Raw genomic sequence first — 18,247 nt, 5'->3', positions numbered from 1 at the left:
AACTGTACTTGTGCTTTTCAGTTCCCAGGCGCTAGCCTTTAACTGACATGTACGATTAAATATTACTCGCTCAATTTGTCTCCTGGATTGGACTGTTGATTATTTGTGAATTGAGTAACAAATCAGAGACAAAGAAGCACGGCAGGCAGGACTGGCAATGATTTGACAATATCTTCAAGCCTGTTTCAAGCATTAGGTCTCAAAATAAGACCTTATACATGTATCTTCACAGAGCCCAGAAAAAGAAAAAAAAAGTATCGCACCTCCCACACAATTATTATGCAGCTCAACTGTTTCCAATATGAGAAAATGTTTCTTGGGCACTAAATCAGCATAATGAAATAAAATATATTAAAATTGTTATTTTAAAATGTAATAATTTCACAATTTTGCTGCTTTTACTGTATTTTACTATATTTGTAAAGGATGAGCGTAAGAGGTGAGCATGAGAGACTTCTTTCAAAACTTCAAAATCATACAACAACATGTTTATTATTTATATTTATTTTATATATTCAGATTTTCATCTGTTTCTTTAATTAGCATGTTGATGACACCTCTTTATAAACTTGTCTGATGAAGGCTGGTTGAATCCAAAACCAGCCTAATTATACATACTTTCAAACTCAACTAGTCTGTAATGTTGTCACCATTACATTTAGTTCCTGTCATGTCTGTTATGAGCTCTCATTAGTCACCATGGTTTCTGATTAGTTAATCCTTGTCCAGCTGTTCCTGCTTAGTTCCCTAGTTTACCATGTGTGCAATTATAGGACTGATTTTGTTCTATCCGTTGGTTATTAGTTTATGTTATGTGTTGTACCATATCAGTATTGTCAGTATTATGCATCTTTGTTTGCTGTCCTACTTCCTCAATGACCCGTGACAGAATAACCGAAAAAGATGGACTCATCAGCATTACGTCATCTCCTCAGACCAGACAGTCAAAGGTGGCTGGAGTATTTGGGCTAGATGCTCCAGAACGGCTGCCTCTCTCTCAAAGTCAGCAAGCCTGAGACATGAACAGGGCTCATCCAAGAACCGAGTCCACCAAAGCCGCGGACATGAACCTCATAGATCTGTGTTTTGCAGATCAAGTTCCCACTCAAGTACCCACCCTCAAACCTACGTCTTCTTCACCAGTCCCGTCTAGATTGTTAGAGGTTCCGGTCCCATCTGGAGATCTTCCTCCTCCAATGTCCCTGTAAGATTTCCTGGTCCCATCTCCTCCGCTGGTTACAGCCAGTCCCCTAGATTAATCTGCCCCACTGGTGTCATCCAGCTCCTTGGCTCTGCCTCCGCCGCTATCTCTGTGCGGCTCCTCAGCCTCGCCCCAGGCTTTCCCTCGACCAGCTCGGTATTGCACCAAGTCCCGGGCCACACTTCAGCCCTCCAAGCCCATGTCTCCATCTTGGCGACTCCGCTCTGGCTCTGCATTCCTTCAGCTCCACCGAGGCCCTAGGACTCCTCTGGGCTCCCTCATACATCTGGACAAACCTCAGTCAGTCGTGCCTTGACCATCCACACCATCCACACAAATAAATGCACAGACACTATTTAAACTGAACAGAGATGACATAACTGAATTCAATGATGAACTGCCTTTAACTATAATTTTGCATTATTGAGACACTGTTTTCCAAATGAATGTTGTTCAGTGCTTTGACGCAATGTATTTTGTTTAAAGCACTATATAAATAAAGGTGATTGATTGATTGATTGACCTTTGGCTTCACCGGGCTTTCCCTTCCTCTGGTTTCCTCGTCATCCTCAATCACTTCATTGTTGCCATGGTTCGCCGAATGTCCAGTTCTGCTTCAGTCACGCAAACCAGATGCTCCACCTTGGGCTTGAGCCCAAAAGGGCCACCTTCGATGTCGCCCTGGTCTGTTGGCCTCTTTGCTCCGATGGTTCCTCCATATACCCTGGTTCCGCCTCTGTGGATCGGCTTCTGAGGGTCACCCAGTCCTACAGCCAAAGCTCCTCTCTGGTTCCTCCCACCTTCGGCTCCACCATGTTGTTAGTCTCTTCCAAATTCTCCAGGTTCCAGTTTCACCAGCACCACGCCCTCCACCTAAGCCTCCACCCTCTTTCCTCTTATCTGTCATCTACTGTTGTGGCTTGAGGTCACGCCTTCCAAGAGGGGGAGCTAATGTCATGATTATGTTCAGTTCCCGTCATGTCTGTTATGAGCTCTCATTAGTTACCATGGTGTCTGATTAGTTAATCCATGTCCAGCTTTTTCTGCTTATGCTGGGTACACACCAAAAGATTTTTTACATCTTAAAAGATTTTCAAAATGTGATAGACCACAAATATGAGGATAAAAAAATCCTAGATTTAACTGTTTTGCTCCTATAGTGTGTATCGTGCCATGATGTGACCAAGACAGCACACACCAACAGATTTTCAACCAGAGTCTCGACTGTGAACACAGGAAATCTCGTAAAATCTTGGTAGAATTCAGAATAAGCTTGGCAGATGATATGCAGAAAGAAATTGCAATGATAGTATTTGGAATGATTTTCACAGAAAATTCACTGGAAAAAAAAGAAAATGGTTTGGGTGAAGTTGTGGAGACGGCAGGAACATGTTACAGAGTGAGCTAGAGGTGAGCAATGGTCATGACTGCTTCCGTCTTTCATCATCTCTCTTTCTGATTGGATATTGTATAATTTCACGTGATAATCTGCGTTTGTCCTCAGGGCTCCCCCAACACATCAGGATTACTTATCGTAAATATTAAACATGTTGAATATTAATGATTCGCGATCGAGATGGCTCTGACGTTCTTCCGATCAGGTTCGGGCACTCTTAACACACCTCACACCAAGGGAAAATCTGATAAAATAATCTGTAGAACCATCAAGATAATCGGGACATAGCTAGGATTGTTGGCCCGATTATCTTTTGGTGTTTACCCAGCATTTGTTCCCTTATTTACCGTGTGCACTTGTAGGCCTGATTCTGTTCTATCCTTTGTCAATTAGCTTATGTTATGTGTTGTGCCATATCAGTATTCTCAGTAAAGTCAGTTTAGAATTATGGATCTTCGTTTGCTGTCCTCATTCTTCACTGACCCGTGACAAATATTTAGTTTTTCTTAAAACACTGTCATCAACATGTATGTAGAAATGAAAATCTTCTGGCTGGCATTTGGAATATTTTTCTAAACAATGGATTGCAAACTTGTGGCACAATTTGCATTATGCTAAACAAAACACCAGCTGTTACGCCTGATGCCTTCATCCAAACGCATGCTGAAGGAAAAGGAAAAAATACATGCTTAACTATTATGTCATGATGACGGGCTTGAAATGAAGGTCTCTGACTAATAAAATGATCAAGTTACCAGTAATGACTCAGAAATAGGAAAATGCAAACACATAATATGCGTCACAGAAACATGGCTCTAATTCAATGTGGTTTTGCTGGACATTTCATGCAGACCGAATCGTGAATGTGAGCAATAAGAAAGTAGGCGGTCTTGGCTATTTTGTAAATAACAAATTGTGCATCGCAAGACATACTGCTGTCAATCCAGACTTGTGGCATGAACGTAAAGCTGCTGAGCCCTTGTTGAAATTGAATGACATTTTATTTTTACAGACAGTACACCTCATTTGTGCTAAGATTTTCAAAAGCTATGGACAGTCACGCAGCCTACCAATAACATCAGGAAGGCAGTACGGTTATGAGCTCCTGGCGGTATAGCAAACTGGCGTCCTCCAGCGATAAAATCACTGAAAATGAATATGGTGATGTCAAGGAAGTCCACAGAGCACAGATGCTCATACTTGCCCCCACACACTCAGTTGAACAACCAATTAGCCATCCTAGGTGAAAAAGAAATACGTTTAAGTTTTACTAATATTGATGCACTTATATTTTTATTATTATCCTATACAAAGTGCATTGTCACAAGTCAATCAGGCTCATCACCCACAGCACACTCCCACTCGTTTTTTCTTGTTTGACTCCTTAAGATTGCTGCAGATCTGTAGCAGAGTTTATGTTCTCAATTTAAATGGTTCCATGTTCTTCATAAATGTGGAAGATCCTTATCCTCCCTTTATGAAACATGTGGGTGCTCCAGCTCACCATAACCTAGCTCCCTCCACATACCACTCCAAAGAGCCCACTCCCTCCTTTACTTCAGCCCTTCCGACACCTCCAGATCTTCTCCCTGACCTGAAGCCCTGTATCCTCTGTGAATCCGCTGGTTCCGCCCAGCATAGAACCCCCTGTTATGCCCAGAAGAGGCCCAACAGCTGCTGCCACTGCACTCTAGTGCTGTCAAAATTGCTCAAAAATGACATTCGAATATTCCCTAAAAAAAAAACACGAATATTCGAACTATTCGAACATCTGGTTGCACATGTTGTAAATGACGCGCATTACGTCAATAACAGGACAAAATAATACAAAGAGACATAACTACTTGTATAGGTAGTCTATTTAAATGGTAAATGGACTGCATTTATATAGCGCTTTCAACAGACCACATGGCCATCCAAAGCGCTTTACAATTTGCCTCACAATCACCCATTCACACACACATTCACACACCGACGGCGGTGTCTCCCATACAAGGCGCCATCCAGCTTATCGGGAGCAGCTGGGGTTAGGTGTCTTGCTCAAGGACACCTCAACACTTGGTCAGGTGGAGCCGGGGATTGAACCACCAACCTTCCGGTTTGTAGACAACCTACATGAACCACTGAGCCACTGCCGCCCCATTTAAGTTTAAACATATTTGACAATGTATTACCTACACAAAAACAAGGAACTCAACTAATGTCCAAGACTGCAGACCTTATGCTCTATCATCCTCATGTTCTCTGCGCATAACGGTTTAAATGAACAAACACATTTTGAGTGCTGATCAAGAGTTTTGTGCAAGCAATTTAAGGTCGCGACTGTTGTCTCAAATATAGCAGGCTTTATTCAGTGATTGAAACAAATATTATTAATATTAATTGAAGTTTTGCATATAGAGCTGACATTGCTCCGAGCGAGCGGTGCTGTGGTAAACATGGAACTTTTCCTTGACATGAAACGATAAATAATCAAACCTCGGATCCATTGCTTGACAGAACTCCCCGAAGCCTGCCCCATCCGCGATACTGATCTGTCTCATGTCCTTACAAATGAACCAAATGACCAAATGGCCTCTTGTCGTGTTGCATACAAAGAGCTTGTGGTGGGCGATGCAAAGTAACGTTAAGTGTCAAGACGTGACTGTTTAGCTGGAGTTCCACACATTATGCCATGCTCATTTGGGTGCACATTTTTGAGATGTGACCTCATGTTGCTAATGGTCAAATGGTATGCTAACTGTATCTTAAATAGCTTGCATAAAACTTTATATCGCGGGTCAACAATTTTTACCTCACTTTCTCTGCTGCAGTCGCATGATGCGGTCTCCCATGAAGATGGGTCAACTTACAGCAATGATGCTGTGCCAGACAGTGCGACTCCTGTGACCTGTCCCCCACTCGCAAAGCAGACAACCATGCCTCTACTACCGCGGACGTTTTTTTTATTCGAATATTAATTTTCACCTTCGAAATTTGTTTTTTTTAAACTACAGTAGAGATCTAGCCATAGAGGCCTAGTGGGGGTTGGAGCAAGGGACTCTGAGGCAGATCCGCCATGGCCTCCCGAATCTCCAGATATGCCCTGGAGGTCCTCTACTCCACCCTGTTCCTGCCCCCCCCCCCCCCATTAATTATTATAAAGCATTAATCACCAGCACCTGATCTCACTCACCACCACAAAAGCACACCTCCCTTTAATTTGTCCGATCTCGTAGCTGCACAGCGGAAATCTCCCTGTTCCAAGTTACCTGCATCGACTCCTCTAACTTGCCTTTATCTACCTCTTTGTTAGCATGAACCTCCTAGACTCCTGTGTTTCTCCAGCATTCTCCAGAGGTAGTTTTTTTTTTCTTCCAAGTCTACTTCTCTCCTGAGATATGTGCAACAATTCCTCCATCCTTGTCACCCCACTGTTTGCACTGAGAAAACCAATCTAATTCCAGCCATCTATACCATACATGTATCTCTTGTTGATTTTCTGTTCCCGAGTTCGTGTGTTGCATGCATAATGTTTTATTTTGCAACAACTTTACGTACGTTAAGTGCTCTTTAAGATGAACTTTAAAATAATTGCAGTATATTTCAATTTAGTTGTTAAAATGGAACAACTTCAAGCATCTTTAGTGTAATTTAACTGTATATTATTTAAAATGCACTCTTATACTTCTTGAAGCACAGTTGTATTTTGAGCCTCACTTTAAAATTCTTCAGGAGCATATCAGCTCGTTAGAAATGCATTACTATTAGTTTGTTATAAAGCTATTTTAGCATTCTAAAATGGTATATTAAAAAGTACAAAATTCATACAATTGACACACATGAACACACTTACACAAAACTTTAATAAACTATATCTTGTGTACATGGCAAAAATACATTCCCTGACTATATTAAAAGTAGAGCAGCATATACAAACTAAATATCAGTGGGATGCTATAACAGAACTACAATTTGTAGAACATTTCTTAGTTATTTTATTTTAAGGTGTCCTTGTAACATTGTAATTATGCATTTAAGTACTGAGTAATATTAAATAACTACATGTACTTACGGTTGGGCTAGGATTAGGGTTTGGCCTAGGGTTACCTGCATGTAATGATGCATAATTAATTTTTATTATGATAGAAATTACATGTAACATTTGTAACAAGGATTTCTTAAAATAAAGTGTTACCCATTTCTTTTACAATTGTATTACTGGAATGTACACTATGAATATTCCATCACTGAATAAAAAAATTATCACAATGCAATTTTCTGCACACAAATAAAGATATTACTGAAAAACCATAAAACACAGTGCATTTTTTATAAACTCAAGTTAAACCTGCTAATAACTGAACCAAAGAAACATTTTAAAATTCACCATCTTCATAGTCTTCTTCAAGTGGAGAATCCCTTTCCCTTTTTTTTGAGTTTGAATGATAAAGTCGGTTCTCTGGTGAACTGGCAACCAGTGGAGAGATCTGAGGATAGGAGTGACATGTTCATGTTTATGACAGTCTGCCCACAGCATTTTGGACTAGCTGAAGGCGACTTAGATATACCACAATATAAAGTGTTGCAGTAATATAGCCGAAATGTAACAAATTAATGAACAGCCATTTCTGTGATTGAGAGTGAGAGAGTCTTTGATTTTAGACAATAGACATGGCTGACAGAAGCTACAGAGGAGCTGTGTTTGCCAAATTTTAAAGGCTGATCAATAAGAACACCTTTGTTCCGCACCCGTGAGGATCTAAAGGCAGATAAACTCTCCAAATCAGGGTCTATACACTGAGAATTCTCCTTCATAATTAATATGAAATCAAAACATAATTCCCAATTACTTCTCTGCTCGCCTCTTTGATCTGATTTTAATTTGCCTTCTATTGCAACAGCAACTGATCTAAAAGAAAGAAAGAAAGAAGAAACTACATAAAGACAAATGATGATTAGTGATGTGTTTTCTTTTTAACAATGACATTTCAATGTACCTGGTGGGTAATATAATCAAAACCTTCTCAGTCATAGCAGTTTCATTGCATATTTTTTACCCTCCTTCAAACAGGCAACAAAGTTGTCAAAACTAAACAAAATCACAAATCAAAAAGCACTGCTCTATTTGGCTAGACAGCTCTAGACAAAGTAATTGTATGGTTGTAATAATGTGTTGTTTTTAAAACAAAAATTCTCAATTACTTACACAATTAGGTCAAATGACAAACTAATTCTACTACTTAGACTTCAAGGAACCATATATCCAGTGGCTATAGTTGCTAGATAACTAGCAAGTAAGTGTCATGTTACAAGTGTTACAGCTGTTAACATTAGCATTTCCTGTGTTAACTAATTTTAGCAAATGCACACTAGCATTATCCACCTAGGAAAAACTCAGAAGTGAGCTCAAAGTTAGTTCAACAAATAGAACTTACCACTGAAGAGGAGTTTCTGTGGTCAATATCTGTCCGTGTCTGCTTCGACTTAGCAGACGCACCTTTTAAGCACCTACTGTATACTGTATTTAGCTGTTCACGGGAGGCGGGAGCTCACCTGAATTTCTAGTCGGGAAAATAAAACATAGCGAACCTGGGATGATTTCTGCTAAAAACATGCTACCATCTGAACAACACATGGCAGAGTGATTGGTCTATTACCTGCAAAGCCGATATTAAAAGCTTGGCTCCCATTGGACAAATTGAATCTAGCTGCTGCGCTTAAAATAAGGCAAGTAACAGAAAAGAAATGTTTACCTAGAGTCACAAAACACTGAGGTTCCAAATCTATACACATAAACGCTTTAAGAAGCTAGGAAAATGTATGTTCTATTTACTTTAACAGTTCACCCAATGAGCAGTGACTTGTCCCTCCACTTAACATCACCAAAAATGTTCACGTTTCAAAAAGTTAATTGAACAATTCATCAAATAATCCATATGAATCGTGTGGTTTCTTCCAAGTCCTCTGAAGAGACACAATTGCTCTATACAACTTAACAGTTTTAATTTAGACTTGTATTCACATCTATCGATGCACATACACACGCACATCAGAACTTGTAAACGGAAGCTCAGACATGCTCAAGAACCAATCAGGTTTTGTAACTCGTTACGCAAGCACGCCCGATCTTCCACAAAAGTTTGTTTTTGTGTATCACGCGGTAGGTTGAGATTGTTTAAATTTAGGAATATAAACAAGTAAGCAAATAGGGATATTAAGCGTATCTTTGGAAAAATAATTTATGCACTTAAAATAATACGATGTTGAAATGCTTGTGGATAGTACGGTTAATAGCCTATTACAATGAATGCATCATGAAAAGTATTTAAAAGTGAAATTTAAATGTATTTGAACTGTATTACAAGATGCCTAGATTGTTTCATGATTACATACAAGTAAAAACCAACAACATATTGATTTTAAGTATGCTTATTACTAAGTTGACAAAATTATATTTATATTACATTATAAGTTATAAGTACAAAGTAAAAATGCAATTGCATATTTTAAAGACCTAACTTTAATATATTTATGTGCGAGTGAATTCATATAATTTATAGAATATATATTATAATGTAAAAAATTTTTGCAAGATATCTTCCTTTTTTTTCAAAAAAAAAAATGCTGAAACACATTCATGACATAATGACAAATATTTTAAATATATTGTAGCATAGGTCTACATACATAAGATACATATACTTTAAAACCACTAAAAGCTGTATATTTTTACTACATTCTTGTACAGTATATATAAAATATATTAATTAAGATCATTACAATAATTATGTTTTAAAAAATGGCACCAATAATAGTTGTGTTTTAACATATTTCTTAAAACCGTAACTTAGCATTTATTATCAACGTACTTCTAGTATACTTTTAAAAATGATGTTAAAATCCAATTTAGTACATTTTTAATGCACCAGGTAAGCACGTTACGTTAAAACATTACGGGTAAACACTTCAGGAGTTTCGAAGTTTTCATCGGATTGGTTGAATTATTCAGAATTTCTGGGAGATATGTTTGTCGCGTTCTTTAATGTTCCACCTGGAAACAAAGATGCCATGACAACAAATCCCCTCACGAAAGAAGAAAGCGTCATGTTTACAACTGTGACAATGAGCATTTATCAGGATCAACTAAACACTGGATTCTCAAAAGTATGTAAAATATTAAAAGTTCGTGGCACAAAATCCTTAAAATATGTCAGAGAGTTTTACACACACCTCAGCATTTCCACGCCCCGAAATGTGCCGCTGAAAAAAAATAAATGTGATTGGTTGTTTGACATGTCAGTCAAATGGCCTCACGGGTAGGCCTTTGCCAAAGAAAGCTGCCATGGATTCCAAACCTTTAGCCATCAGTTTGAAGGTCTGGCTACACGAGAGTATGATGACCCATGCTTTATTCTAAAAACATTACTAAAAAACATCTGAAAAATGGTTTCTTATTCAGCTGCTGTCTTCCAGAGCCTGATCTGAGACAGATGCCCTGGCATAGACTCTAGACGTGTGGAGCGGCCCATGTGCCTCCACAGCCAGCTGTATGTACAGGGGAAGCAGAGCACAATGTTAAAGGAGAGGAGGGGCAGGAAGGAAGGAAATCCTGCTCACACTGACACAAAAACTGAAAGAACTCACCGGCCAGAGCCCCTCTTAACCCCCTGTGCACTCACAAACATGACACACAAGACTGCACACCAATGTAACAGGACACGGATGGCTCCATGTGTAAAACAATTTCAAAATCACACAAAAAGGCCATTGCAGAACATTCACTTTATATTTATTTTGTTCACTTTATATTCATTTTGTTACTGTATTGGTCCGGGGGGGACTATAACAATTGCTCCCCAGATGCAAAACGATGAGATAAAACATTTTTAGGATGTTGAGAGTTAAGAGAAATTAAGAGAAGGGCCATAAACGAAATCACCTCAGACAACCAATGTAGATTTAACTGAGACCCAATGATGGAGGGCTTTCACAGGTGATTAGACGCTTCCTATCCATCATGGAAACAAACAACCACAGGACCCCAACATAATTCCTCCCTACCAGCGACAACTTCCTTGTTCTTAAGCCCTATCATGTAAATTCAGACTGAACGCTGAACCTCACCTCTAAATTCCCTCAGGGGCACAAAGACTCTGTTCTCTTCCATGAATTGGACTGTCACTAGAATAGAAAAATGGCTGACACATTTTGCAATCGTGCTGTGCATTTGGAATGAGGTGACCTGCCCTGAGCCTCGGGAAGCTAGTTAAGCACACTGCTTAAAAAGAGAGGATAAGATAAAGAAAGGTCTGTCTGCGGCACATGAGAACTCCTATGACCTTACAGTGGAAAAAGAAAGCAGAACTCATTAGAAAGATTGGAATCTTAATGATCCTCTATTTAATCAAGGGGAAAATGCAGCTCTGTGTAAACTAAGTATTGGGACATAATGGATGGAACATATGCAGGTGGTAAAGGCTGTAAAGATTGGCAAGAGACATTGACAGAAAGCGTATTAAAGTGAGAAAGAAAGACATGCTAGCTTTTGATTGGCTGACAAAGGCCAAAGGTGACAGTGATGGCTGAGTCAACCATGTCCGCACTCCAATTATTCTCTTATTATGCTTCCAGGGCTTTAAACCCAACATGTATGGAGTAATTTTTGTGCTTTTATTGTAGATCCAAGATAGATAGTTTCGCAAACAGTTACCACTTTTCTTTTGGATGAGGTCCACAAGCCTACTTAACGCCTTAAATACTTAAATAAGGATTAATTGTTTTATCCTCTTATATCCCTTATCTTTTTGCCACCTTAATAACTCACATACATAACTAACAAGCACTGTCATTCCAGTGGAAACAATATATAAAAAAGCATCTATCAGTCATCAGTGATAGCTGACCCCACCCTTTGAGGTTTTTTGCAAGCAAACTTTCTGACATCTGTGCAAAATAAAATATATATAAAAAATCTCAAGTAAAAGTGAACGTAAAACATTTTGCCAAGTAACTTTTTGCCAAATCAAATGTTTTTACGAGTCAGTGACTCAACAAAAAAGTTTCAAGAGCAAAATGTTTTGAGACTCAAACCAAAGTGTTTAAAAGAAAATACATTTTGAGACTCAAAAGTGTCAACCTACACTCACCTAAAGGATTATAAGGAACACCTGTTCAATTTCTCATTAATGCAATTATCTAATCAGCCACATGGCAGTTGCTTCAATGCATTCAGGGGTGTGTTCCTGGTCAAGACAATCTCCTGAACTCCAAACTGAATGTCAGAATGGGAAAGAAAGGTGATTTAAGCAATTTTGAGGGTGGCATGGTTGTTGGTGCCAGACGGGCCGGTCTGAGTATTTCACAATCTGCTCAGTTACTGGGATTTTCACGCACAACCATTTTTAGGGTTTACAAAGAATGGTGGTGAAAAGGGAAAAACATCCAGTATGTGGCAGTCCTGTGGGCGAAAATGCCTTGTTGATGCTAGAGGTCAGAGGAGAATGGGCCGACTGATTCAAGCTGATAGAAGAGCAACTTTGAAATAACCACTCGTTACAACCGAGGTATGCAGCAAAGCATTTGTGAAGCCACAACATGCACAACCTTGAGGCGGATGGCAGAAGACCCCACGGGGTACCACTCACCATAACCCTGGTTTTAGTGAGAACAATCAACCTTATTTTCCTCATCTCAACAAAGTCATATCTCAAACAGTTTTTTCTCAACTTAAAATCAATCTTTAGGTTGACCTTCACCCATTTACACTCTAGTTCAGCTAAATATGTTGAGTTTTCAGCAGTGAGAAATGGGCGAAGAGGATGTGATAATGAAGCCCCCATGTTTCCAGAGCAACAGATAGATAAACCAGGATACAAAGAGGAAGCAGTTGAGGATGGAGAACTGTGACCCTGAGGGATGGGGTTGGAGGGTTCACTGCCTGGCTGGGAAATTATATACCCCACCCCCCCCACCCCAATCAGTGCTGGTCACATGACACCAACAAATCAACAGGCCTCAGACTGACTGTAAATAAACAGAACAAGAGAAAATGGACAACGAAGCAATTTAAGCATAGCAATGGAGTTAGAAAAAACTCAAAAGTAAACTTAATTAGAAAAATAAAATAGATTATAATCAAGCAAGAATAAAAAATGTACAAGAATCCAAGGCTTTGCTTGGCAATTGCTAAGGTATGCCAAGTGTTTTGATGTTATGTGGAACAGTTGAATATGTTTGAAAAGACTGTAAGTTGTCTGAACAACAAGATCAATTTACACTTGGCCAGGTCACAATTTGTATGCATCTTAAACCACCTTCTGTCATGATTCTGCCCTCGTGTCCTTGATTTTTCCTAGTCTTGAGGCAGGATCATGGCAGACCCGTGTTTTGTGTACAAGCGCATGGCCTTGTGTTTGGGCCATGTGCTTGTGTTGTCTCATTCCCTTGCCCCGCCCCCCTTGTTATCCTAGTCTTGTCGTGATTGTCCTATCTGTGCCACCTGTCGTGTCTTGATTAGTTCCCCTATTTAGATCTCCCAGTGTGCTCTGTCTTTCGTCGGTTCATTGTTTCCTCAAATTGTTCAACTTATGTGTTCCTACCTGTCAGCCTTCTGAGATATCTTGTCCTTGAAACCCCTCTAAGAAGTCTTTTGTCTTGCAGTGAGTGTTTGTTAGTAGCTAGAGTTCAGAGTCTTTGTTTACCTTGTTTATTGTGTTTTGTAGAATTATTTAGTGTCTACCCTAGCCCTTGTTTTCCCCCTCGTGGGTTTTGTTTTTCCCCTTTTGTATATAATAAATCCTCTGTGTAACCCGATTCCTGTCTGCACTTGAGTTCCTCCCTTGCCAAACCCTGACACCTTCTAAGTGATCGAATGTATCTCAAATGTGTTTTAGAGACTTTACTAGTTCTCAGATCAGAAAAAGACTTACACATAGGCACTGGTTTATTATTTAAGTCAACTCTGTGTTCAATTTGTGTGTGTGGGTAAGCTGCCCCGCTATTTTTGTTCTAATGATTCAAACAGAATCCTACATTGTCAAGTAACTTTGAAAACTGTACCACATAATCTTCAAACAAATTTGTAAATAGACCAAGAAATGTCTATGGGTACTTTTAAAACTTGTGTTTACCCCAAAAGCAAAATGAAAGCAATTGCAGTTTGTGGTGCAAAATCCCTTTTGGAAGTTTTATTATTAAGCATTAAAAAAGTACATTGGGTGGTCAATTCCTCCGAACCCACAGGGTATTGTGAAAGAAAAACGCTGCAGAGGGACCACTTAATCCAGAGCTAAGACTCCAGAGAACACATTATGCACCAACACGGCTGTTTTCCAACTGAAGGAGGACATAAAAGCTTTCCCCCTGTTCACTCCTGTTGGATTCACTCTACAAGTACTGATGAATACTCATGCTGGTCAGTTGTACTGCTCAGTTGTTTGAGTGACTTATACAATAAGCTCAATGGCATATACAGTGAGAAAAAAAACCCTTACCGAGGATCATCATTCTTAGCCTCTAGTTAACAAATATAAACATGATTATCTGAAACCTCCCATTATCAGATCTATATCAAACTGTTACATAAGCCATTCTAGGGATATCTCAGTAAAGATCTTTTAAGATACTTCCTCCATCTCATGTAAATTGCCAGACACTGTTTTTGGCTCATTTCTGATAGCCATACACAATTGCATAGCATGCCAAGTAACTGTCATTAGCGCAGCTGGCATTTTACACTAAATACCAACTCAACAACAACTTTTAAGAGCAATTCCTCTCCAAGAACAAACCAATCATGATGGATATAGTGGGTTTAACTAATCTGATGTAGTCAAATCTCCCCTGAAATTCAAACAAGGCAACTTATCCACCATTGTTTCCTAAGTTCTTCTAACCTCTTCGGAATTCCTCCACCAGGAAATGTACTGTACAACCGAGGGCAAAGAACCCGGGCTCTTACGTCACAGTGCCAGTTCCACCGGGGAGCCTTATTGTCTGGAAGCAACCCCCTTCATCTAATTCTCACAAACACAAAATGCCCTCTGTTCAGCATGGCACCAGTCTGCTGGGCCCTCCAGGCCATGAAACACCACCCCCAACAGCCATTGTCCTCTACCACGGTCTGTTGTTATCATCTAACTTCAATTCTGCACAGGCTTCGTTTAGCCTACCAAACACTGCCCCCTTTTTGTTTTTGTTTTTTTGGTCTAGACATTGAGGAATTCAAGTTAAGCCACATGGGCATTTCTAAGCAAGATGATTGGTTAAAAGTGACCAGTCACAGACCTGCAATTGCACCTGTGGAGGCTTTGATCCTTGAGAGCATGTGAGTGATATTTCCCAGCGACTTGATAAAGGTTCTTCCTTACCTCCCAATCACACTCAGGGGTACAACGACAAGCTTTCATCATCAAAAGAAGAACTTTATCCCCTCTGAAGAAATCATGTTTTACTGCTAGCAATAAAACAAACTGAAATGTTTGGTTGGAATTATTCTATACGATCTCCACAGGCTAATGGTTTATTTAATTGGATCGAAATGGTCTGAACAGAGAGATTTCATTTAGTCTGAATGAATTTGAAAACCACTTGTGAATGTAAGCATGTGAATGTGCATGAAGGGTGGGAAACACAGGTCACTGCTACATATCAATCACAAGGATGTTTCATCTAATGGTTAAACTTGAATCATTTCAGACTTTTGAAAACGCAGCTTTCTTTGCTTTCTTCAGTTTTAGAGAAATATCTAGCTTCAAACTTTAAACATGAATAAGTGATTAGCCACCAATTTCCTTATTCAAATAATCTTGCATAAACTATGCATTACACACAAGCACACACACACAAAACATTTCCTTTCCTTCCAGTCTTCAATTCCCCTGTCAGGCTGCAGGGGCTTACAGTATTCCGTTCCTCCAGTAGAGGCAGAAATTATATTAGTTGGTACAGTCCCACAGTGCGCCAGTCTGAGGTTTTCACTTTCGGTCCACCTGCTTTGCCTCAGTTCTTGGCTCAGACTCAAAAGCATTTACCTACTCTGCTCACTGAGCCTGAGCAAATCATGGACAGATGTATCCATGCTAAAGACATCCAGTATGGAGATTATAATCATGCATAATGTTTACATTTTTCTGTTTAAGATCTAAATAAAAAATGTAATGTTATTGTCATTTTCATCTGCAAGATTCAGTCAGTGCTGCATATCTCAGTTGGGACTCCTCAGTGGAGACTTCTACTCAAGTCTTCGACTTCTCAGATGTTTCTCCTGAGAAAAAGACCTTAATCTCTGCAATCTCGTTTTCAAGTTTCAGAAAGAGTTCTCAATAATGTCTCAGTTACGCAATCAAAACTCAAGAGAAGTCAGTGCTGTCCACAATATATGTGAACATTTCCCTGATAGCACTCGTACATCATGGAGACGTCTATTTGACATATTTTTAAGAATGTTTGCTCATCTGCCATACATCTATAGGACGTTTTGTATCAGATGTCAAATGGTCGTTTTGTCTAATGATGTTGATTTAGAATGTATGAAAAAACTGACATCTTAGAGACGTCTATCAGATGTTTGTACACAGTAGATGCTTTCTCGATTAAACGGCCTTTAACAGACATCTTGGTTGTGTCTCATTTGTGTCGATTTTCATTTTAGAAGAAACATCTGAGGCGAAACTGATATGTAGGCTACAAAAAAGCAACTGAGCATTAGTCTCCTGAGCTATAAAACCTCTGAGCAGTGAACGTTTTCTCTGTTAATCCAAACACTGACTGTGTTCTCAACAGGAACTGGAGAGAATCTCTCCAATGCAGACAAAAAAAGAGGGGAAAAACAAAAAGCACCGATTAAATTGAGACAAATTACTCGTTTTGAGGTTCACCGCAAGACCTCTGATGCTGCTGATTCACTGTAAACATAGCCTACTAAACAGACGCGTTTACTACATCCCATCTGCACCGCAAGCGAGCGACGCGACGACAAAATAGAACGCGCCCAGGATGCGAATTTTCCACTTAAACGCACATAGTTTTGCAAGTAAGCATTCAAATGTTTAAACCGGGATTTAAATTATTTTAAACGATAACATGATGGTGTTAACCATATCAACAGCGTTCAGCGAGAAGTGACCCTAAAGAAACTTAAAGATGTGCGCGTTTACATCCTACGTTCGTTCTACTTTGTCGCGTGGCCAGCCGTATCGATAGGAAATGCTTCTGGAGCTACCTGGGCTAAAAATATATGATATTATCCACACACACACACACACACACACTTTTTACCCAAGTCGCACTCACCGAGAGAAACTCCAGCGTCCCAATATAATCCCGTTCGGTCTTCAGAAGTTCGTTCAAAACACAAACTCGCAAACGGAGCTGTTTCTCTAAATCTTTCCCACTTTGGGCAGCGTGGTCGGCTTTGCTCTCCTCAGTCATTTCAATGGTCTTCTTAAGAGTCTTCAACGTTGCAAGAGCATAAGTTTAAACGAACTGACTCCGGCTGGAGGATTGAAACATGATGGGGAAAGCAGCGGACAAAGTCACCAAGAACGCACGAACACAATTTACAAACAATCTACGAACCGGCTGCATTCAGAAGCAGCATCAAAGTTCAGCACTACTGTACACGCCTGAGAAAAAAGTGTAGTTATGGCTTCTGGACATCGGTCAAAAACTTTGCTCCATGGGACTCCCAAAGACCTGCGTCCCAAATCCAGCCTCCCTCCAGCATGAAAAGGACAGGAAATAAACGGCTGGGAATTCGTGCCAGCACAGTGGGGAAATGTTGATGACATTGGGGGTAATTACAATGCAAGCCTTTCCCAGACTCCTGTGTTAGTTACATTACTTTGAAAAGCTGAATGGGAGTAAAGAGTAGAGTTATGTTAGTTATGTAATAAAGTGTAATGATGTAATGGGGAGGAAAGTTTAAAAATACCTCACAGATTATTCAGTTGTATTTTGTATTTTATTTGTTTGTTTTTCGTCTGGTAGTATACTAAATATATACTGGGAAACTGTATACGTAGCCTAATACATTAGCTAATACATTTTGTGTTTAATTATGATTTTTTTTCAGTACAAAAGTAAAGAAATAGAGTTCTTTCTTCTTCTTTTTTTTTTTTTTTACATTAGCATAAGCCATTAAAGTGTCTTACATGGCGTGCATTAATGAATCCGTCTCTGCTTTCCCTGAAATCATTAAAGCGTTAAAAAGAGTGAAGAAGAAAGAATCTTTATGAGCATCATCAGAACTTATATGTTCCCATTTGGTTAGATAAAAATTTAGCCTACAGTGTAATGAATAAGTTATTGTGCTGTGTAGAAATTAACAATTTTCTACTTCAAAATTTCATGTTTGATTCAATGCCTTTTCTTTGTAATAATTAAATTTACTTAACTTCCAAGTGTAAATTGTTTCTGCACCATTTTTATATCCGACAAAAAACAACTAATCCCATGCTTTTCTTGTTATTGAATGCAAGAAAACCCCTAAAATTTCTAGAAAGGTTTTGTCAATTTGTTTTAATGAATTGGTTATATTTAAGTAAAAAAATTGTATTAAATATTGCAGAAACAACCTAATTATTCTGCTGCCAAATTGACAATACCAATATATATTCAGTTCCATTAATCTAAATTACATGTATTATTTTTATGATAGAGTTTCCCTG

General features: G+C 39.2%; 1 protein-coding gene across 1 annotated transcript in view; it reads right to left on the bottom strand.

The window, feature by feature from the left end:
• LOC113066033 (phosphatidylinositol 3,4,5-trisphosphate-dependent Rac exchanger 2 protein-like) overlaps nucleotides 1-17,474 on the bottom strand; it is a 103,721-nt gene extending 86,247 nt beyond the window's left edge. Inside the window, exon 1 of the mRNA XM_026237612.1 lies at nucleotides 16,872-17,474. Within this exon, the coding sequence (XP_026093397.1) occupies nucleotides 16,872-17,009 (138 nt within the window). The 5' untranslated portion in view covers nucleotides 17,010-17,474. The remainder of the gene's footprint in view (nucleotides 1-16,871) is intronic.
• Between the last annotated feature and the right edge of the window lie 773 nt (nucleotides 17,475-18,247).

This window comes from Carassius auratus, chromosome 49 (genome assembly GCF_003368295.1).
Source record: "Carassius auratus strain Wakin chromosome 49, ASM336829v1, whole genome shotgun sequence".
NCBI lineage: Eukaryota > Metazoa > Chordata > Actinopteri > Cypriniformes > Cyprinidae > Carassius > Carassius auratus.
The sequence above is the reverse complement of the archived record's forward strand: the minus strand, read 5'-3'. Positions and strand labels throughout refer to the sequence as shown.